The following is a 23126-nucleotide window of genomic DNA, read 5'->3' as shown; positions in this document are numbered from 1 at the left end:
TTATATTAGTATTTCTACTATTTCCAGACCCCCTGCTGGGGTTGGGTTTCCAGCATGTGTCCCTCGATGTTAAACAGTTCAGCTTTGATTCCATCATCTCATTAAACCTTTAAAGCATTCTTTAGTTCTGATAAGGGATATAAAGGATATATGCACTGTACTTCACTTTAAGTAATATTGTATGCTGGAAAGCGAATATATCTATATATATCTATACAGATACATCTATATAGATATATATCTATATAGATATATATCTATATAGATATATATACATCTATATAGATACATCTATATAGATATATATCTATATAGATGTATCTATATAGATATAGATATATAGATATATATCTATATCTATATAGATATATATCTATATATCTATATAGATACATCTATATAGATATATATATATATACAGTGGGGAAAAAAAGTATTTCGTCAGTCACCAATTGAGCAAGTTCTCCCACTTAAAAAGATGAGAGAGGCCTGTAATGTTGATCCTAGGTACACCTCAACTATGAGAGACAGAATGAGAAAAGAAATCCAGGAAATCACATTGTCTGATTTTTAAAGAATTTATTTGCAAATGATGGTGTAAAATAAGTATTTAGTCAATAACATACAAACAAGATCTCTGGCTCTCACAGACCTGTAACTTCTTCTTTCAGAGCCTCCTCTGTCCTCCACTTGTTAACTGTATTAATGGAACCTGTTTGAACTCGTTATCAGAATAAAAGACACCTGTCCACAACCTCAAACAGTCACACTCCAAACTCCACTATGGCCAAGACCAGAGAGCTGTCAAAGGACACCAGAAACTAAATGGTAGACCTGCACCAGGCTGGGAAGACTGAATCTGCAATAGGTAAGCAGCTTGGTGTGAAGAAATCAACTGTGGGAGCAATTATTAGAAAATGGAAGACAAACAAGACCACTGATAATCTCCCTCGATCTGGGGCTCCACGCAAGACCTCACCCCGTGGGGTCAGAATGAGAAACAAGAACGGTGAGCAAAGATCCCAGAACCACACGGGGGGACCGAGTCCATGACCTGCAGAGAGCTGGGACCAAAGTAACAAAGGCTACCATCAGTAACACACTACGCCGCCAGGGACTCAAATCCTGCAGAGCCAGACGTGTCCCCCTGCTTAAGCCAGGACATGTCCAGGCCCGTCTGAAGTTTGCTAGAGAGCATTTAGATCAGGGGTCACCAACCTTTTTAAGCCCAAGATCACAGACCTCGGCCTAGGACAGGAGAGATCTACCTATTGCAGACAGTGCTTCCAATGTGAGGCCTTTTATATCTGGCTCATCTGAATTACTGTTACAATGAAGGCTCCATAATCAGCTCACGGCATATAGGCAGGGGTAAAGTGCTATTGGGGGGCGGACCTCACCTCCTCTAGGGGGGTCCTCACCTCCTCTAGGGGGGTCTGGGGGGATGCTCCCCCGGGAAGATTTTTTTTTAAATTTTGAAGTTGAAAGCATCAATCTGGTGCACTTTGAGAGCAACATTAAGAGATCTATGGATACATCTCTCAACACCAGAGGAAACACAACTGAAAGCAGATGTTCTTTTTCTTTATGGATATTTTACAAATCACTCCCCTTTCAAACTGTATTCTTGTTTTACTGCCATATAGTATTTCATAACTGTTTTTCATGGATTCTCTTATTGTTTGTATAACTATAATGATCATATGAAGGTGTGCCGCGGAAATAATCTTTTGAATAATTTTTGACAAAACCGTTCTAAACACTCAGAGAGTCCTTTAGCTCACCTGAGCCCCTCAGTCTGACAGGGGAGGACTCTCCTCCAGCTTGTTGTGGAAACAGCTCCTTATGTCCGTTAGTGCAGCTAGCTAACCAGATGCTAACATCACGGTCCCCGCTAGCACCGGTCCCTCTCTCTCCCTCTCTCTATTACACTAAATGCGCTATTGCCACACACACACAGAGCCGAGCTTGAATGACACAAGCACACGTGTATTTCCATGCAACTCTCTGATTGGTGTGGTGACTTGCCTCTGTTGCGTTCACTGAACACGGGAAATTACAGTGCTGCCGTCCTCTCTTGTGTCATGATGAGGTTCACGTAAAGCACGGTTAATGTATTATATTATTGAGGTGTCTCAAATATACGTCAATCAAGTGGCACCTGCTAACGGGGTGGTGGATGATAGGTTTACATCTAAAAACGTATTTTTCAAACATTATTATTTGAATTTTCTTTCTTTTGTTACTTTTTTTTTTAACTGTCCGCGATCTACCCGTACCACACTCACGATCGACCGGACGACTGGTTGGCGACCACTGATTCAGATGATCCAGAAGAGGATTGGGAGGATGTCATATGGTCAGATGAAACCAAAATAGAACTTTTTAGTAAAAACTCAACTCGACGTGTTTGGAGGAGAAAGAATGCTGAGTTGCATCCAAAGAACATCTACTGTGAAACATGGGGGGGGGGGACATCATGCTTTGGGGCTGTGTTTCTGCAAAGGGACCAGGACCACTGATCCGTGTAAAGGAAAGAATGAATGGGGCCATGTATCGTGAGCTTTTGAGTGACAACCTCCTTCCATCAGCAAGGGCATTGAAGATGAAACGTGGCTGGGTCTTTCAGCATGACAATGATCCCAAACACACCGCCCGGGCAACGAAGGAGTGGCTTCGTAAGAAGCATCTCAAGGTCCTGGAGGGGCCTAGCCAGTCTCCAGATCTCAACCCCATAGAAAATCTTTGGAGGGAGTTGAAAGTCCGTGTTGCCTAGCGACAGCCCCAAAACATCACTGCTCTAGAGGAGATCTGCATGGAGGAATGGGCCAAAATACCAGCAACAGTGAAAACCTTGAGAAGACTTACAGAAAGCGTTTATAACAAAGTATTGAGATGAACTTTCGTTATTGACCAAATACTTATTTTCCATCATTTGCAAATAAATTCTTTAAAAATCAGACAATGTGATTTTCTGGATTTTTTTGTTCTCATTCTGTCTCTCATAGTTGAGGTATACCCAGGATGAACATTACAGACCTCTCTCATCTTTCTAAGTGGGAGAACTTGCTCAATTGGTGGCTGACTGAATACTTGTTTGCCCCACTGTATATCTATAGATATATTACTGCACCATGTTTTGTTGAATAGATTCGAGTGGTTCAAAATGTTGGCTCGCTATGTATTGACAAAGGAAAAAGCGGGTCCCGAGGCCTGACCATCTGAGAACCACTGCTCTAGATATATAGTTCTAGTCTCTATCTGACTGATAGGACGGGTGGACCCACATCCACAGATCGTTAACCCCGTCTGAGCGAATGAGCTTCAGGTGAGGCTCGTCTGAATGAGATAATAACGTAAGAGGAGTCGTGAGTACAAGCTGTTATTTTAATAAAGCTCTCAGACAAAATATCACAAAATACATCTCAGTTTCAGCCTCACAGCGTTCAAATGTCCCACACTGTGACCGGGCCTCAAACGCCTCAATCCTCTCCTTTCTTGCTCTTCTTCTTCAGCATCTCCTCCTCTTCTGTAGTACTCTTCCTCTTCCCCTGCTCCTCCACCCTCTCCATGTTCTCCCACACCTCATCCTCCTCATCCTCCTCCTCTTCCTCCTTCTTCACCTCCTCGCTCCCCGCCCCTGCCCCGCCCCCCCACTCCTCCCGCTGGCTGGCGAGCAGCAGGCAGTTCAGGCGGGACTTGAGGTAGACCTTGTGCTGGAGCTTCCCGTCCCCCAGGCTGTGGATCCGGAGGAACCGGTCCAGACCGCAGGAGGCCACGATGGGGAGGGAGGGGTGGCACTGCAGGGCCCTCACCCCCCCACACAGACCCTTCAGGACCCCCCTCACCAGGCCCTTCCTCAGGTCCAGCACGGCCACCTCGCCGCGGGTGTTGCCCACCACAACAGAGGTGCCCCCCGTCGGAAGGGAGAGGGCCGTCAGAGGGTGATCCCCGAACTCCATCTCCATCACGGGGCGGCGCTGGGGGGAGGAGGGGTCGTGGACATGGACCTGGGGGGGGGGGGGACAAAGTGTTATCAATATATATATGAACACACTAAGGAGGGGCCGTGGACATGGACCTGGGGGGGGGGACAAAGTGTTATTGATATATATTAGGGCCGGGACTTTAACGCGTTAATTAAGATTAAAAAAAATTAACGCATTTTAATCGCACTTATTTTTGCACCGCGGAACGTTTCTCACTGGATGAGTTTCAGGGGTACCGATTATACTGGAGCACCAACTAATGTTCATGACTTCAGACAACAACAAGCCACAGTGAACAATAGTCAAACATGAACGAAGAAGCTGATGAGACCGCTTTGGTTGGCCCCGTGGATGGGACATTTTGTTTTAAAAAACGGACGGATGGAAGCGTCGATAAGAGCACGGTTGTTTGCAAATTATGCAAAAAGGAATTTGCATATCACCGCAGCACATCAAGCCTCAAGTATCACCTCAATGCAAAACATATGGCAGCTAGCGTGGAAGCTAGCGTGGACGTTAGCCCGACTCGGAGTACAAGGACCCACACCCAATTCGCGTTGATCAAACAGTGGCCTATGCAACAGAGAGATTTTATTTGTCATCAGGATATTGGAAGAATAGGAGGGATTGAGGTCAATCACTGGAACTTTTTTATTTTATTTTAAATGGTACACTTTATGTTGAACTATTTATTACGTTGTTGGTGCAACTGGCACTTTATGTTGAACTGTTTATTGTTTTGGCCAAGGTTATTGAGAGAGTTGGACTGAAATGTATTAGATTTTTTAAATCAACTGTTGGTAAATCAACAAAGTCTGTTCTGGCCTCTGAAGCAACAGAGAGATGCTTTCTAATAGTCAGGGTTTCCAATGTTCTGAATGTACTTGAAAGTATTGTGTTTTACTTCAAAAACAAAGTGTTATAGTTTACAGAAGGTCTACCTACCTATAGGCTACCTGAATCTCTGAAATGTACTATATTCCTAAATATGCTATTGCTACACTTTATGGCAAAAATGTCACTTTTCTGTTGGTCTTTGTTAAGTACATCCTTGAAAAAAATAAACAATGTTTTGTTGCTTAAGCTTATGTATTCAGTCATTATTCAATGGTATACTCAAATCCATCTTCTCACTGTTCTCAGGTCAGATATATATATGAACACACTAAGGAGGGGCCGTGGACATGGACCTGGGGGGGGGACAAAGTGTTATTGATGTATATATGAACACACTAAGGAGGGGCCGTGGACCATATGAAACATTATGATTATAAATATATTTTTTCTCCCAAAAGTGTTTCAGTTCCAAAAGCTCGTTATTAGAGAGCGTTATTATAACGGCCCGCTGTGCGTCACATACAATACAACTCATAATGAACCTTTCAAATATCAATCCAATGTAGAGAGCATGAGAGCGCACGCACGCAGCGGTGTGAACAGCAGAGGCTCCAGTAAGGTGTGTGTGTGTGTGATGAGAGACCCTGAACACACCGTCAGGCTAGCTAGTATTTATTGAGACACACACACACACACACACACACACACACACACACACACACACACACACACACACACACACACACACACACACACACACACACACACACACACACACACACACACACACACACACACACACACACACACACACACACACACACACACACACACACACACACACACACACACACACACACACACACACACACACACACACACACACACACACACACACACACACACACACACACACACACACACACACACACACACACACACACACACACACACACACCAGAGTGTAGCAGTGACCCACCTGATGGTAGCCCGTGCAGGTGACCACCTTCTCAGACTGGGGGATGAAGGCCATGTCCCGGACCCACTGAGCCCTCTTCAGGTCCAGCCAGTCGTCCCTCAGGTTCTTAGCGGAGAACACGGGGGGGTTCTTTGGGTTCTCCAGGTCCCAGATCTTCAGCCCGTTCTCCTTTCCCCCGGTGGCCATTTTGTTTCTCTGAGCCGGGTTCTGACGCATCCGAGACACGTTCTTCCCCGTTATCACCTCTGCTACCGGGTCACTGCTGGACTCACGCCACACCTTGAGACAGGTAAACAGGTAAACACCATGTAAACACCTGAAACAGCATCACATGTAAACACCATGTAAACACCTGGAACACCATCACATGTTACACAGGTGTAGTAGCTAAGTATATTACTTCAGTACACATGTTGATATTGAGTACTCCCCCCTCCAATCCTCATGTTAACATTCATCAGAACCAGGGGGACACTTTGTGAGATTTAAAAACTCTCCAGGTCTACATGTGTCTCACTCTCTACAGGTCTACAGGTCTCCCTCTCTCTCTCTCTCTCTCTCTCTCTCTCTCTCTCTCTCTCTCTCTCTCTCTCTCTCTACAGGTCTACAGGTCTCTCTCTCTCTACTCACCCTGATGGTCCCGGTCTCCTGGCAGGTCACCAGCCCCCCCTCCTCCAGGACCTCCAGCCCAGTAAAGCCTCCCTCTTGCGGGTCTCCACAGCTCCGGGTCTCGGTGAAAGACCCCTTCTCGAGGCTGAAGGTCTTGACGGATCCGTCGCGCGCCCCCAGCAGCAGGTCCGTCTCCGCGCGGTCCCCCCACACCAGCACGCGCACCTCCTGGTCCCGGGACAGGTGTTGCGTGTTGCAGAAGTTAAAGGCCTGTTTCCGGGACAGACTGACCCCCTTCAGGATGCCGGTCTCTGAGCCCAGGAACACCGAACACAGCCGACTCGAGTCCGCCATCTCGATACACGTGTGTTGTTATGGGGACTGTGTCGCGCGACTCTGACGTCTTCTTCTTCTTCTTCTTCTTTGGTTTAATGGCGAGTCGCAACCACTTGGAGCATTGTCGCCACCTACTGTTGACTTGTTGAATCTTCAAGTTATGTCTGTCCTCAGTAGAGAGTTTTTGAGAAACTTGAAGATCAGTTTGTTGACTTCATTTCCCGTGTTTCTTGCGAATATTGTCTTGAGATCCATGTCCTTGATGTCATGTTGTTCCATTGCAGTTTGCAGAATGAGTCTTTGTCTTGCATATTCCGGGCAGCTAAAAAATACATGATGTATTGTCTCTGATTGTACGCAATGGCAACCATCACAGCTGCCAGTTGGATGTTTTCCAATCAGATGCAGTGATGGCTTTAATCCGGAGTGACCCAATTTGATCCTGCTAATAATGTTCTGTTCTCAACTCTGACGTCACTCAGTGTTCTTCTTAAACTCCTTATTCATAAGTCTTTGTCTTTATTAGGATCTAATAAAGACAAGAAGACCAGATGCTCATGAGTCTGTGCTAATGGGGATCCTAATAAAGACAAGAAGACAAGATGATCATGAGCCTGTGCGATGTTAGGAAGAAGGCGATAGAAAGAAACCCATGTGAGATTAAACTAGCCTGAAGGGAAGGGACATTCTCTGATTCCCAGCTGACAGCACACAGATCCTCCACCTCCTTTGCTTTGAACTGTTACAGCAAACCAAGCCCTACAAACTGAAGAGGGCAGCTATGAATGCAGCGATGGCTAAATGCTAACCCCACTTCAAGGTTGATGTTTTCTGTTATTTAACGTGGGATATTTGCAACCAGGGAAAACGTTATATAGATGGGTTTTTGTTTTTAAATGTACTTTATATTCATGTATTGCTGGGGAACCTGAGCTGCCAGGGGAAAACTGGGGATCAATAAAGTTTCTTATCATATCTTATTTTGAAAAAAACATCCTACTACGTCATTGTTAGACGGCCGCACGTTGGCGCATGCGCATATCTTATTAGCCACACCACCATTTTGGCTCTCAGTTAGCTTTTAGTTTCTAAAAAAAATCATATAATTTCTCCCGCTTTTGTATTAAAGTTAAAACAAACACAGAGCCGTCAGCTGTTCGGATCTGAACTCGAGCCTTTGTTCTTCAGGGAAATGGACGGAGAAGAGGAAGACTTTGTGTCCGGGAGAAACTCTGGTAAAAATAGACTGTTGCTCTGCTTTGTTTCACAACATGCTAACAAGCTAACTATGCTACATACACTCATTGTAGTGGCTCGTTGATGGAGCTAACTATGCTACATCTACTCGTTGTAGTGGTTCTTAGATGGAGCTAACTATGCTAACAGGCTAACATCCACTCATTGTAGTGGTTCGTAGATCAAGCTAACAAGCTAACTATGCTACATGTATCCATTGCAGTGGGTCGTTGATGAAACTAACAAGCTAACTATGCTACATCCACTCTTTGCCGTAGATGAAGCTAACTATGCTAACATGCTAAGTGTATCCATTGCAGGTGAAGCTTCAGAATCAGAATCCCTTTATTCGTCCCAAAAAGGGGAAATGAACGTTGTTACAGCAGAGTATAGATAGGGACGAAGAACATAGCACATTATCGTATAAGCAGGCATTCACATAGTATTTAAAATACATACATATTGCAATTTACACAAGTACACTTTCAAGTATAGGTAGCTCCAGGTGCTACACATGACACACAGGAGGCGGTTTAGCTCTTACTCTCTGTCATATTGTGACTTCAATGCGATTAATGGAGAAGACTGTCTGTATCTCATAACGGTTACTAAACAGGAGATCCAGTCCCTCTTGAATCAGTTGTATCCATTGCAGTTGGTCGTAGGTGAAGCTAACTATGCTAAATGTAGGTAGGTAGGTAGGTATATATGTGTAGGTAGGTAGATGGGTACTTTATTGATCCCACGTTGGGAAATGATGTTGTTACAGCCGCACTGTGTTCAGGCATTCATATATTTAAAAGGAGGAGTACAGTATAAACATAATACGAATACACAATATAAAGTATTCTAGATAAAAGCAACAGAAATATAGATCTATACAGCAGTAGTATTCACAGGTGAGGCTTCAGACTGAACACGGTTCACAGGTGAGGCTTCAGGCTGAACACGGTTCACAGGTGAGGCTTCAGGCTGAACACGGTTCACAGGTGAAGCTTCAGGCTGAACACGGTTCACAGGTGAGGCTTCAGGCTGAACACGGTTCACAGGTGAGGCTTCAGGCTGAACACGGTTCACAGGTGAGGCTTCAGGCTGAACACGGTTCACAGGTGAAGCTTCAGGCTGAACACGGTCCAGGTGAGGCTTCAGGCTGAACACGGTTCACAGGTGAGGCTTCAGGCTGAACACGGTTCACAGGTGAGGCTTCAGGCTGAACACGGTTCACAGGTGAAGCTTCAGGCTGAACACGGTTCACAGGTGAGGCTTCAGGCTGAACACGGTTCACAGGTGAGGCTTCAGGCTGAACACGGTTCAAAGGTGAAGCTTCAGGCTGAACACGGTTCACAGGTGAGGCTTCAGGCTGAACACGGTTCACAGGTGAAGCTTCAGGCTGAACACGGTTCACAGGTGAGGCTTCAGGCTGAACACGGTTCACAGGTGAGGCTTCAGGCTGAACACGGTTCACAGGTGAAGCTTCAGGCTGAACACGGTTCACAGGTGAGGCTTCAGGCTGAACACGGTTCACAGGTGAGGCTTCAGGCTGAACACGGTTCACAGGTGAGGCTTCAGGCTGAACACGGTTCACAGGTGAGGCTTCAGGCTGAACACGGTTCACAGGTGAAGCTTCAGGCTAGGGCTGCACGATATGGGCCAAAATTCATATCTCGATATTTTTTAGCTGAATGGCGATATACGATATATATCTCGATATTTTTTCCGTAAAGTAAAAACAAAACAGACAGTCCTAGTTTGAAGCCAAACCTCACACAGGCACTTTATTTAACGTTTAGAAGCTGCACATCAACATGCATGAAATAATTCAGGAACAAAAACTACCAGCATAAATAAATAAAGATACCATTCTTCCTTCTTTCTTGCATCCTCCCTCATTCCCTCAATTACTGCTTTCTCCCCCGCCTTACTTGCTTCTTTACTGCCTTCCTTCCTTCTCTCCCCCATCCTTCCTTCAATCTTCAAATCCTTCTTTCCCTCCCTCCTTCTGTCCTTCATTCCTCCCTCACTCCCTCTGTTCCTTCTTTCTCCCCCCCTCCTTCCTTGCTTCTTTGCTTCTATAATTTCTTCCCTCCTTGCTTCTTTTCTCCTTACTACCTTCATTTCATATTCTTTCTGTCCCTGATTTCTTTCTTCCATCCTTCCTCCCTCAATTCTTTCTTTCTCCCCCTCCTTCCTTGCTTTAACCAACACGCCTTTAATTTACACATTACACAACACATGCACATAGTTTATCCGTTTAAGTTATTTATTTTATTAACATTATTTTCTAATTTCATATTAGTTCATTCAATATTGCACTCACCGATGGCCAGGTGAAGTCTGTGTCCAAAACACTGCATCCTCATCCACTTGTTAAGTCGCGCTGCTTTAACCACATTAGTCCCGTTGTCTGTTGTTATAGCGACCAGTCCCGTTGGTTTGAGCTTCCAGTTTACGAGGACATCCTGCAGGGCTTCAGCTATGTGTTCCCCGGTGTGGTCCTGGGGAAAGTAGCTGGTCTGGAGACAGGCACTTTTAATTTCCCACCCATCTAGGAAATGTATTGTCACACTCAGGTACGGCTCGCAGGTCCTGCTGGACCAGATATCGGTGGTCAGTGCGAAGTGAGACACTAGAGCGAGCCGGGCGAGGAGACGCTCTCTCACTTCGGTGTACATCTCGGGCAGGGCTTCTCTTGCAAAGTAATTTCGACCAGGTAACTCGTACCTGGGGTCAACAGCTTTTAGCAGCTTTACAAAGCCGGTCTGCTCCACAGTCGACGTGGGGACCATGTCTTTGGCTAAGTGATATGCCACTGCCTTCGTTATTTCACGCCACTTTTCGCTTTTTTTTTCATAAGGCACACCACGTGTGAGTGAGTTGTGTAGCGTGATTTGCTTTGAGGCAGGAGGCTGACAAGTCTTCACGGTCTGGGTTGCAGCACGCAGTTTAATACACTCCTCATACTGCACTTTGTGCTTCTGTTGTAAGTGGTGGAAGAGATTTGTTGTGCTCGACCCTTTCGTTGCAACTTTTTTCCGGCATTGTCTACAAAGTGCATTTTTCTGCTCCACGTCTGCCGCTTGAAAACCAAACCATCTCCAAATGAGAGAGCCGTTTGTTTTCTTCTTAACAACCAGTTCATCCTCGTTTTCTGTATCACCTTCTCTCCTTTCTGTCTCCTCCTCTATCTCCGGATTGTTCGCTGCTGCTGCCATGCTTCTTCATGCAAATGTCGGGAGGTGGGGGTGAGGGCGAGGGGGTAGTGAGGGGGAGGCGGCAGGGCGCCGTTGCTGCTGCTTGGAGATACAGAGAGGCGGGCCGCGGGGCAGAGAGAGTTTGCAGCGGAGTTTGCAGCAACTTGCAGCTTGTTTTAATATATATCGATATATACGATATGATGTAATCCTATATCGCGCATGAAAATATATCGATATAAATTCAAAACTCGATATATCGCCCAGCCCTACTTCAGGCTGAACACGGTTCACAGGTGAGGCTTCAGGCTGAACACGGTTCACAGGTGGTAGTCTAGCTCTTATTCTCGGGGGACTAAAGGTGATGATGAGGCTGTCCGTGTCTCCTAAGGGCTGCAGGTTCAGGACTGTAATATATAACCGAGTAGATGTGCTCTTTCCCTCAGTACACATCTGAGGCACTGATCTGGTGGAGTTTCATATGAAGGCTGTGAAGCAGGTTTAATGTCTCCTTGTTGAACATAAGCAGTGAAGTCACCTGATGAGCGACGCTCCACGCATGGAGCCTGGTATAGCTTCTTAGTAGTTCTGGGCAAAGACAGTGATATTGGGTTTCAGTTAATAATAGGACACATCCTGTTTTTACCAAGACGTGATGCCTTTTGGACATTTCAGAATATTTGAGTGTGCGGAGCAGCTTTGTCTTGGGCTCTTTGTAAACTCAGCTTGAGGTTATTGTTACAGATGTGTTTTCTCTCTTGTCTCTATGGTCTCGCACTCAGATGCCCCTCCAATGGAGATGCTTCTGTTATCAAATAGTTATTTTGCACTTCTTGCTGTTATTCCACCACTAAAACATTATTTTTCTGCAGGTGTGTGACAGTACGTCCTAACGAGGTGCGGACGCTGGCGTGTGTCTCTGACCGGTTGTTTGTTTTTGTTGCAGACGATGGAGGCGGCACTCCGGTTCAGGATGAACTCCCGGGGTCAGACGGCGGCCATCAGTCTGAGGTCAGAGCTCACGCACTGACACATTACACTCAGCCCCTGTGGTTCCTTTAGTGCTGCCCGCTCTCAATCGCTCCTGTGCATTGCATCAACAGCGGATCAGGTTTCTACTGTAGGCCAGGAACGTGTCTTTATACAGCACCTGTCAGCACACCTCACTCAGAGCGCTTTGCAAAACACCGTTCAGGAGAAATGCAGCAGAGACACATTATAGAATGGCATTTCAAAACAGGCAAGATAATAAAACAAACACAACAGGTATAAAGCACACGAATGAAAGCCAGAGTGCATTGTGGGTATGAACAGCTCACTCAAACGCAGCGACAAAAGACACGTTTATGGTCTGGATTTAAAGTAGTAAGGGTCACAGCGGACCTGCAGGATCAGGGGGAGTGTTCCAGATGCTCGGGGCAGACAGACGCTATGTTTACTCTGACTCTTGGAGCAGAGAGCGGACCTGAGGACCTGAGGCTCCTGGACGGGTCATACTTCTTGGTTCCGTTCTGTTTCCATGTAAATACTGCTATATGCTACTCTCTGTTTTAATGGTATACTTTTCTTAAAACACTTCTATCTGTGTTTTTAATGTTTCTTTTACTTTGATGTCTGCACCACCAAGTCCAGCTCCTCCTACGTGTGAACCCACCTGGTGATACAGGTCAAACTCTATTTCCTCAGGGGCCCCGTCCCCAGGTTCAGAACCAGGTTCAGAACCTGGTTCATCCCCAGGTTCTGAACCAGGTTCTGAACCAGGTTCATCCCCAGGTTCAGAACCAGGTTCATCCCCAGGTTCAGAACCAGGTTCAGAACCAGGTTCAGAACCAGGTTCATCCCCAGGTTCAGAACCAGGTTCACCCCCAGGTTCATCCCCAGGTTCAGAACCAGGTTCATCCCCAGGTTCAGAACCAGGTTCAGAACCACGTTCATCCCCAGGTTCAGAACCAGGTTCATCCCCAGGTTCAGAACCAGGTTCATCCCCAGGTTCATCCCCAGGTTCTGAACCAGGTTCATCCCTAGGTTCAGAACCAGGTTCATCCCCAAGTTCTGAACCACGTTCAGAACCAGGTTCATCCCCAGGTTCAGAACCAGGTTCATCCCCAGGTTCAGAACCAGGTTCATCCCCAGGTTCATCCCCAGGTTCTGAACCTGGTTCATCCCCAGGTTCTGAACCAGGTTCATCCCCAGGTTCATCCCCAGGTTCAGAACCAGGTTCATCCCCAGGTTCAGAACCAGGTTCATCCCCAGGTTCATCCCCAGGTTCTGAACCAGGTTCATCCCCAGGTTCTGAACCAGGTTCATCCCCAGGTTCATCCCCAGGTTCAGAACCAGGTTCATCCCCAGGTTCAGAACCAGGTTCATCCCCAGGTTCATCCCCAAGTTCAGAACCAGGTTCATCCCCAGGTTCAGAACCAGGTTCATCCCCAGGTTCAGAACCAGGTTCAGAACCAGGTTCATCCCCAGGTTCAGAACCAGGTTCATCCCCAGGTTCATCCCCAAGTTCAGAACCAGGTTCATCCCCAGGTTCAGAACCAGGTTCATCCCCAAGTTCAGAACCAGGTTCATCCCCAGGTTCATCCCCAGGTTCTGAACCAGGTTCATCCCCAGGTTCATCCCCAGGTTCAGAACCAGGTTCATCCCCAGGTTCTGAACCAGGTTCATCCCCAGGTTCTGAACCAGGTTCATCCCCAGGTTCAGAACCAGGTTCATCCCCAGGTTCAGAACCAGGTTCATCCCCAGGTTCATCCCCAAGTTCAGAACCAAGTTCATCCCCAGGTTCAGAACCAGGTTCATCCCCAGGTTCTGAACCAGGTTCATCCCCAGGTTCATCCCCAGGTTCATCCCCAGGTTCTGAACCAGGTTCATCCCCAGGTTCATCCCCAGGTTCATCCCCAGGTTCTGAACCAGGTTCATCCCCAGGTTCAGAACCAGGTTCATCCCCAGGTTCATCCCCAGGTTCTGAACCAGGTTCATCCCCAGGTTCATCCCCAAGTTCAGAACCAAGTTCATCCCCAGGTTCAGAACCAGGTTCATCCCCAGGTTCATCCCCAGGTTCAGAACCAAGTTCAGAACCAGGTTCATCCCCAAGTTCAGAACCAGGTTCATCCCCAGGTTCATCCCCAGGTTCTGAACCAGGTTCATCCCCAGGTTCATCCCCAGGTTCAGAACCAGGTTCATCCCCAGGTTCTGAACCAGGTTCATCCCCAGGTTCTGAACCAGGTTCATCCCCAGGTTCAGAACCAGGTTCATCCCCAGGTTCAGAACCAGGTTCATCCCCAGGTTCATCCCCAAGTTCAGAACCAAGTTCATCCCCAGGTTCAGAACCAGGTTCATCCCCAGGTTCTGAACCAGGTTCATCCCCAGGTTCATCCCCAGGTTCTGAACCAGGTTCATCCCCAGGTTCAGAACCAGGTTCATCCCCAGGTTCATCCCCAGGTTCTGAACCAGGTTCATCCCCAGGTTCATCCCCAAGTTCAGAACCAAGTTCATCCCCAGGTTCAGAACCAGGTTCATCCCCAGGTTCATCCCCAGGTTCAGAACCAAGTTCAGAACCAGGTTCATCCCCAGGTTCAGAACCAGGTTCATCCCCAGGTGGGTCGGCGTGTACGAGGAGCTTGACTCGTGGGTGAGCTTTGAAATGCTTCCAGATGTTTCTGTGACTCTGAGCCAGGACTGTTTGTCTCCACAGGACGATGGCAGTAACAATGGAGACGCCCCGAAACCCATGGAAGGAGGAGGCAGCGATGATGAAGAGGAGCAGCGAAGAGGAGGAGGCAGCGATGATGAAGAGGAGCAGCGAAGAGGAGGAGGCAGCAATGACGAAGAGGAAAAGCGAAGAGGAGGCAGCGATGATGAAGAGGAGCAGCGAAGAGGAGGAGGCAGAGATGATGAAGAGGAACAGCGAAGAGGAGGAGGCAGAGATGATGAAGAGGAGCAGCGAAGAGGAGGAGGCAGAGATGATGAAGAGGAGCAGCGAAGAGGAGGAGGCAGAGATGATGAAGAGGAGCAGCGAAGAGGAGGAGGCAGCGTTGACGAAGAGGAGCAGCGAAGAGGAGGAGGCAGCGATGATGAAGAGGCTCGTCCTCGACCCACCGACAGCGAATCCCCTCCTCCGGTGAAACGCAGGATGAGCGGCTCAGAGGACGAGTCGCCCTCCGCCAAACACACGTCAGATAACGAGGAGGGGGGCGGGGCGTCGCCTGCCGCCAAACGCAGGGCGAGCAGCTCAGACATGGAGGAGGAAGAGGAGGGGAAGAAGGAGGAGAGGAAGAAAGCAGACAGTGACTCTGAAACAGAGACGCCTGCAGAACGCAAGGCGGCACAGATAGACTCTGGGGGGGAGGGAGGAGGGAAGTGGAAGGCTGTCATGCAGTCTGACAGTGAGGAGGAAGAGGAGGAGGGCAAACAGAAGAAGGCAGCAGGAAGTGATGGAGAGCAGCAGAAAGACGACAGTGAAGACGAGAAGCCAGGTAACACTGATGAAGACATGTTATTCAAATCTAACTTTATTGAGACAAACAGAACACGGATACAAACTAAACCATATCCTTTCCAGGTAACACTGATGAAGACATGTTATTCAAATCTAACTTTATTTAGAGACAAACAGAACACGGATACAAACTAAACCATATCCTTTCCAGGTAACACTCTGATGAAGACATGTTATTCAAATCTAACTTTATTTAGAGACAAACAGAACACGGATACAAACTAAACCATATCCTTTCCAGGTAACACTCTGATGAAGACATGTTATTCAAATCTAACTTTATTGAGAGACAAACAGAACACGGATACAAACTAAACCATATCCTTTCCAGGTAACACTCTGATGAAGACATGTTATTCAAATCTAACTTTATTTAGAGACAAACAGAACACGGATACAAACTAAACCATATCCTTTCCAGGTAACACTCTGATGAAGACATGTTATTCAAATCTAACTTTATTTAGAGACAAACAGAACACGGATACAAACTAAACCATATCCTTTCCAGGTAACACTCTGATGAAGATATGTTATTCAAATCTAACTTTATTGAGAAACAAACAGAACACGGATACAAACTAAACCATATCCTTTCCAGGTAACACTGATGAAGATATGTTATTCAAATCTAACTTTATTGAGAAACAAACAGAACACGGATACAAACTAAACCATATCCTTTCCAGGTAACACTCTGATGAAGACATGTTATTCAAATCTAACTTTATTGAGAGACAAACAGAACACGGATACAAACTAAACCATATCCTTTCCAGGTAACACTGATGAAGACATGTTATTCAAATCTAACTTTATTGAGAAACAAACAGAACACGGATACAAACTAAACCATATCCTTTCCAGGTAACACTCTGATGAAGACATGTTATTCAAATCTAACTTTATTTAGAGACAAACAGAACACGGATACAAACTAAACCATATCCTTTCCAGGTAACACTCTGATGAAGACATGTTATTCAAATCTAACTTTATTGAGAGACAAACAGAACACGGATACAAACTAAACCATATCCTTTCCAGGTAACACTCTGATGAAGACATGTTATTCAAATCTAACTTTATTTAGAGACAAACAGAACACGGATACAAACTAAACCATATCCTTTCCAGGTAACAGAGAAACACACAGCTTTGTGATTACAAAGAAAACCCTCACCAACGCACGACTGAGTGCAACAGGAAGTAAATAAATCACAGTTCAAGAGTCTTGAGTCCTTTAGTGGGAACGCTCGCACTGACTCCCACTAAGGAGTCCTTTAGTGGGAACGCTCCCACTGACTCCCACTAAGGAGTCCTTTAGTGGGAACGCTCACACTGACTCCCACTAAGGAGTCCTTTAGTGGGAACGCTCACACTGACTCCCACTAAGGAGTCCTTTAGTGGGAACGCTCACACTGACTCCCACTAAGGAGTCCTTTCGTGGGAACGCTCGCACTGACTCCCACTAAGGAGTCCTTTAGTGGGAACGCTCGCACTGACTCCCACTAAGGAGTCCTTTAGTGGGAACGCTCACACTGACTCCCACTAAGGAGTCCTTTAGTGGGAACGCTCGCACTGACTCCCACTAAGGAGTCCTTTAGTGGGAACGCTCACACTGACTCCCACTAAGGAGTCCTTTAGTGGGAACGCTCGCACTGACTCCCACTAAGGAGTCCTTTAGTGGGAACGCTCACACTGACTCCCACTAAGGAGTCCTTTAGTGGGAACGCCCGCACTGACTCCCACTAAGGAGTCCTTTAGTGGGAACGCTCACACTGACTCCCACTAAGGAGTCCTTTAGTGGGAACGCTCACACTGACTCCCACTAAGGAGTCCTTTAGTGGGAACGCTCGCACTGACTCCCACTAAGGAGTCCTTTAGTGGGAACGCTCCCACTGACTCCCACTAAGGAGTCCTTTAGTGGGAACGCTCACACTGACTCCCACTAAGGAGTCCTTTAGTGGGAACGCTCACACTGACTCCCACTAAGGAGTCCTTTAGTGGGAACGCTCGCACTGACTCCCACTAAGGAGTCCTTTAGTGGGAACGCTCACACTGACTCCCACTAAGGAGTCCTTTAGTGGGAACGCTCACACTGACTCCCACTAAGGAGTCCTTTAGTGGGAACGCTCACACTGACTCCCACTAAGGAGTCCTTTAGTGGGAACGCTCACACTGACTCCCACTAAGGAGTCCTTTAGTGAGAACGCTCACACTGACTCCCACTAAGGAGTCCTTTAGTGGAAACGCTCACACTGACTCCCACTAAGGAGTCCTTTAGTGGGAACGCTCACACTGACTCCCACTAAGGAGTCCTTTAGTGAGAACGCTCACACTGACTCCCACTAAGGAGTCCTTTAGTGGAAACGCTCGCACTGACTCCCACTAAGGAGTCCTTTAGTGGGAACGCTCACACTGACTCCCACTAAGGAGTCCTTTAGTGAGAACGCTCACACTGACTCCCACTAAGGAGTCCTTTAGTGGGAACGCTCACACTGACTCCCACTAAGGAGTCCTTTAGTGGGAACGCTCACACTGACTCCCACTAAGGAGTCCTTTAGTGGGAACGCTCACACTGACTCCCACTAAGGAGTCCTTTAGTGGGAACGCTCGCACTGACTCCCACTAAGGAGTCCTTTAGTGGGAACGCTCACACTGACTCCCACTAAGGAGTCCTTTAGTGAGAACGCTCACACTGACTCCCACTAAGGAGTCCTTTAGTGGAAACGCTCGCACTGACTCCCACTAAGGAGTCCTTTAGTGGGAACGCTCACACTGACTCCCACTAAGGAGTCCTTTAGTGAGAACGCTCACACTGACTCCCACTAAGGAGTCCTTTAGTGGGAACGCTCACACTGACTCCCACTAAGGAGTCCTTTAGTGGAAACGCTCACACTGACTCCCACTAAGGAGTCCTTTAGTGGAAACGCTCACACTGACTCCCACTAAGGAGTTCTTTAGTGGGAACGCTCACACTGACTCCCACTAAGGAGTTCTTTAGTGGGAACGCTCACACTGACTCCCACTAAGGAGTCCTTTAGTGGGAACGCTCACACTGACTCCCACTAAGGAGTTCTTTATTATTCCTCCGGGTTATTCTGCGCCTCTTCTCCCAAATTCCACATCGCAGAAACTCCGTTCAAACATCAAAACGTTCAGCTCGGTCGGGAATCGATGGCTATTACTTTTCTCATTCATAACTTTCATAATTCCAGAGATCCATCCCATAATACATCACATTTTTAACATGGAAGTCAATGGAGGAAATCTTCAACTTCAACAAATCTTCATACCACTCAACTGCTAACTGTTCCTTCACACTTTCACTCAGAAACCTCATTCCAACTTTAAGATGTTACACGTCTTTCTGACACCGCTTAGCGAGAGCGTGTATGTTTTGGATTAGGCCAACCGGCTAACTCAAACATATCCAGGTTAGGTTGAACTAGCTTCGTAGTACAGGCTCTCCTCTGAGCTCACCTGGTGCTCTCCTCTGAGCTCACCTGGTGCTCTCCTCTGAGCTCACCTGGTGCTCTCCTCTGAGCTCACCTGGTGCTCTCCTCTGAGCTCACCTGGTGCTCTCCCCTGAGCTCACCTGGTGCTCTCCCCTGAGCTCACCTGGTGCTCTCCCCTGAGCTCACCTGGTGCTCTCCCCTGAGCTCACCTGGTGCTCTCCTCTGAGCTCACCTGGTGATTGATGTCCTCTGAGCTCACCTGGTGCTCTCCTCTGAGCTCACCTGGTGCTCTCCTCTGAGCTCACCTGGTGCTCTCCCCTGAGCTCACCTGGTGCTCTCCTCTGAGCTCACCTGGTGATGTCCTCTGAGCTCACCTGGTGCTCTCCTCTGAGCTCACCTGGTGCTCTCCCCTGAGCTCACCTGGTGCTCTCCCCTGAGCTCACCTGGTGCTCTCCCCTGAGCTCACCTGGTGCTCTCCTCTGAGCTCACCTGGTGATTGATGTCCTCTGAGCTCACCTGGTGCTCTCCTCTGAGCTCACCTGGTGCTCTCCTCTGAGCTCACCTGGTGCTCTCCCCTGAGCTCACCTGGTGCTCTCCCCTGAGCTCACCTGGTGCTCTCCCCTGAGCTCACCTGGTGCTCTCCCCTGAGCTCACCTGGTGCTCTCCCCTGAGCTCACCTGGTGCTCTCCTCTGAGCTCACCTGGTGATTGATGTCCTCTGAGCTCACCTGGTGCTCTCCTCTGAGCTCACCTGGTGCTCTCCTCTGAGCTCACCTGGTGCTCTCCTCTGAGCTCACCTGGTGCTCTCCTCTGAGCTCACCTGGTGCTCTCCTCTGAGCTCACCTGGTGATGTCCTCTGAGCTCACCTGGTGCTCTCCTCTGAGCTCACCTGGTGCTCTCCCCTGAGCTCACCTGGTGCTCTCCTCTGAGCTCACCTGGTGCTCTCCTCTGAGCTCACCTGGTGCTCTCCTCTGAGCTCACCTGGTGCTCTCCTCTGAGGTGAATGTACCTTCAGGGTTTATTGACCTGTGTTTGTGTGTTTCTGCAGTGAAGAGGAAGAAGGCCATCCTGTCAGACAGCGAGGAGGAAGACGAGGAGAAGACCAACAAACCAGGTGAGGAAGATCTCTAACCCATCTTCATCAGGGGAGAAACCACCAATCAGAGATCATAGTATTATCTGCCCCTTTTGTTTGTTTGTTTGTTCCCCATGTGAAGCGGCCTTGGGTCCCTCGAAAGGTGCTACACAAGTGTAATCTATTATTATTGTTAGAGCAGTCTCTCTTAGTCCCTCTCATGGCTGGTCCACACAGCTGCTTTGGAAAAAGGTTGCCGGCGGGCGTGTCTGAAGCTCAACCAATCACATAACGCTGCTGTGTGGACGTACCGTTAGTCTCTGGTAGGGATGCCAGAAACTGACCATGATCAAAAATCGGACAGCCCAGGCGAATAATAATCGATTATCCGCCGTCCGTGTAGAGAGAGTGCAGCATTAAGTAAAATCGAATTTTAAAAATAATTTTCGATTATGAGAATGTAACGAATATTCGAATAATCGCTGGCATCCCTAGTCTCTGGTGGATGTGAATCAGCCCTGACCTCACGGTGAATGATGACGTCATCTCTTCCTGTGATGATGTCACCTCCTCCTGTGATGATGTCATCTCCTGTGATGATGTCATAGCCTCCTGTGATGATGTCATAGCCTCCTGTAATGATGTCATAGCCTCCTGTGATCAGGGCTCGAGCTTAAGGGCGTCCCGTCGTCCCGGGGCCGAAAAAAATAGTGTCGGGGAGGATAAAAAATAATTTTGGGACGACAGTTAAAATACCCAGCTTACTCTACTACAAACAGCGATGAAAATGAAACCGACTGCACGTTTTGTGTAGCACACAGTTATTAGCCCTCCTTTTCAAGATAAACACACACACAAAACATTTAGCAACCCGCGAAATAAACACACAGTACGTAGCTACAGCTGTGCCCGCGAATTCCTGGCCCGCAAATTCGCGGGTCTATCTACAGTAGGCTATGTACTGAGTGTGTGTATTTTGCGGGTTGAGTGATGTAAAATGACAATGGTATCCCGTGGAGGAATTCTGAAATGTTTTACCGTTACATCACAAAAACGAACTGTAGAACCAGACCCTGGAGCGCCGGCCTCTTTATTTACTTACTCCTCTTCATCCCCTATGGGTAATAAGGCTGAGATGAGAACCCTCCATCGTATTTAGTACTTAGCAATATGCTGCGCCTCTCCCCATGTATGGATGGGTACCGAGCCCCAGTATTAAACGGTCCCCGGGCCGGAATTATTAAAGACAGTGGTAACGTTAAGCTCCGACGTTATCTGACTTTTTATCGGTACTGGAGACATTTAAAAAATATATGTCATATGTATTATTGCTACATAAACATTATATCGCAGTTTTAGTTTATCCAACTCCGTTTCTTATGCAATACGACTACAACATGCGTCTATGATGTATTTTCGAGTTTTCCAATCCAGACAAGATCTCTCTCTCCCGTCTGTGTGCGAGGGGGCGGGGCAGTTTGTAAAGGTCTCCTGACTGTGTTACAGACTGTCCTCCTGGTTAGTGGTTACTCTGGGTTCTGTCTTCAGGACAGAGTGTTGGATTTTTTTGTTAATTGGATGGGACTTGATTGGATTCAATATTAGAGTAATTTTCTCGTTTGTTTAAATATATTTGGCCTTTGTCATGTGATTGACTGATTTACTCAAATAAAAAGGTTGATGAATTATCATCTAATGATTTGTATGATATTTTATTTATGTTAAAGGTCACTTTGAATGATTTTAACCAATGATAATGTAGAAAAACTAATATTTTAATTTCGGGACGGCTTAGATTGTACTTGGGACGGTTCCGGCAGGATGGTGAAAAAAGTTAGTCGAGAGCTCTGCCTGTGATGTCATAGCCTCCTGTGATGATGTCATAGTCTACTGTGATGTCATAGTCTCCTGTGATGATGTCATAGCCTCATGTGATGATGTCCTCTCCTCCTGTGATGATGTCATAGCCTCCTGTGATGATGTTATATCTTCTTGTGATGTCAGATCTTCCTGTAATGATGTCATATCTTCCTGTGATGATGTCATAGCCTCCTGTGATGATGTCATAGCCTCCTGTGATGATGTCCTCTCCTCCTGTGATGATGTCATAGCCTCCTGTGATGATGTTATATCTTCTTGTGATGTCAGATCTTCCTGTAATGATGTCATATCTTCCTGTGATGATGTCATAGCCTCCTGTGATGATGTCATAGCCTCCTGTAATGATGTCCTCTCCTGTGATGATGTCATAGCCTCCTGTAATGATGTCCTCTCCTCCCTCTGTGCCTCCTCACAGTGAAGAGGAGTCGGGCGATGTCTGACGAGGAGAACTCGGACAGAGACGGCCATGACGACACGTTAGCCAAACTGAGGGAGCTGGGCTCAGACAGCAGTGATGAAGAGGAGGGGTCAAAGGTCACAGAGGAGAAGAAGGACGAGAAGGCTCTGTTTGGGAGCGACAGCGAATCAGGAGAGGGCGAGGAGGAGGAGTGAGTATCATAGGAGGAGGAAGTGCTTGACAGTAGAAACAGCATGAATGTAGAGATGATGCACAGAATCGGGGATTCTCCGATTCTAACCCAAAGCGAACCGTCTCTTTGTTACAGGAAGATGATCGCTGACATCTTCGGAGAGTCCGGGGACGAAGAGGAGGAGGAGTTCACCGTGAGTTCAGACTCAAACTGAAGCTCAGACGCGCTGCAGACTTAATGAAGTGTAATAACAACCTGTGTCGTCCTGCAGGGGTTCAACCAGGAGGATCTGGAGGAGAAGAAGGAGGCGCAGCAGGAGGAGGCGCAGCAGGAGGACTCGGACTCTGACGAGGGGGTGGACCGCAGCGGGCAGGAGTGAGGACCCTTCATTTATCACACACAGGGGCCTTTTAGTTACACACACACACACACACACACACACACA

General features: G+C 47.3%; 2 protein-coding genes across 5 annotated transcripts in view; one reads left to right on the top strand and one right to left on the bottom strand.

The window, feature by feature from the left end:
* Nucleotides 1–3373: 3373 nt before the first annotated feature.
* On the bottom strand, nt 3374–6851 carry wdr74 (WD repeat domain 74). The gene is made up of 3 exons (XM_079678585.1): nt 6436–6851; nt 5806–6084; nt 3374–4010 (listed from the first exon to the last, which is right to left on the bottom strand). Exons 1-3 carry the CDS (start codon nt 6766–6768, stop codon nt 3483–3485), a joined length of 1140 nt encoding a protein of 379 aa, XP_079534711.1. The 5' UTR covers nt 6769–6851; the 3' UTR covers nt 3374–3482.
* A 931-nt stretch (nt 6852–7782) lies between these two features.
* iws1 (interacts with SUPT6H, CTD assembly factor 1) overlaps nt 7783–23126 on the top strand; it is a 29040-nt gene continuing 13696 nt past the window's right edge. For 3 of the 4 annotated variants that reach the window (XM_079678548.1, XM_079678551.1, XM_079678549.1), the window contains exons 1-7: nt 7783–7985; nt 12124–12188; nt 14872–15652; nt 20184–20249; nt 22507–22699; nt 22817–22874; nt 22953–23056. In XM_079678548.1, coding sequence (XP_079534674.1) covers nt 7943–7985; nt 12124–12188; nt 14872–15652; nt 20184–20249; nt 22507–22699; nt 22817–22874; nt 22953–23056 — 1310 coding nt within the window. In that variant the 5' untranslated portion in view covers nt 7783–7942. The remainder of the gene's footprint in view (nt 7986–12123; nt 12189–14871; nt 15653–20183; nt 20250–22506; nt 22700–22816; nt 22875–22952; nt 23057–23126) is intronic. The other variant, XM_079678550.1, reaches the window with a different exon arrangement.

Source organism: Notothenia rossii, assembly GCF_949606895.1.
Source record: "Notothenia rossii genome assembly, chromosome: 4".
Lineage (NCBI taxonomy): Eukaryota > Metazoa > Chordata > Actinopteri > Perciformes > Nototheniidae > Notothenia > Notothenia rossii.
The sequence above is the reverse complement of the archived record's forward strand: the minus strand, read 5'-3'. Positions and strand labels throughout refer to the sequence as shown.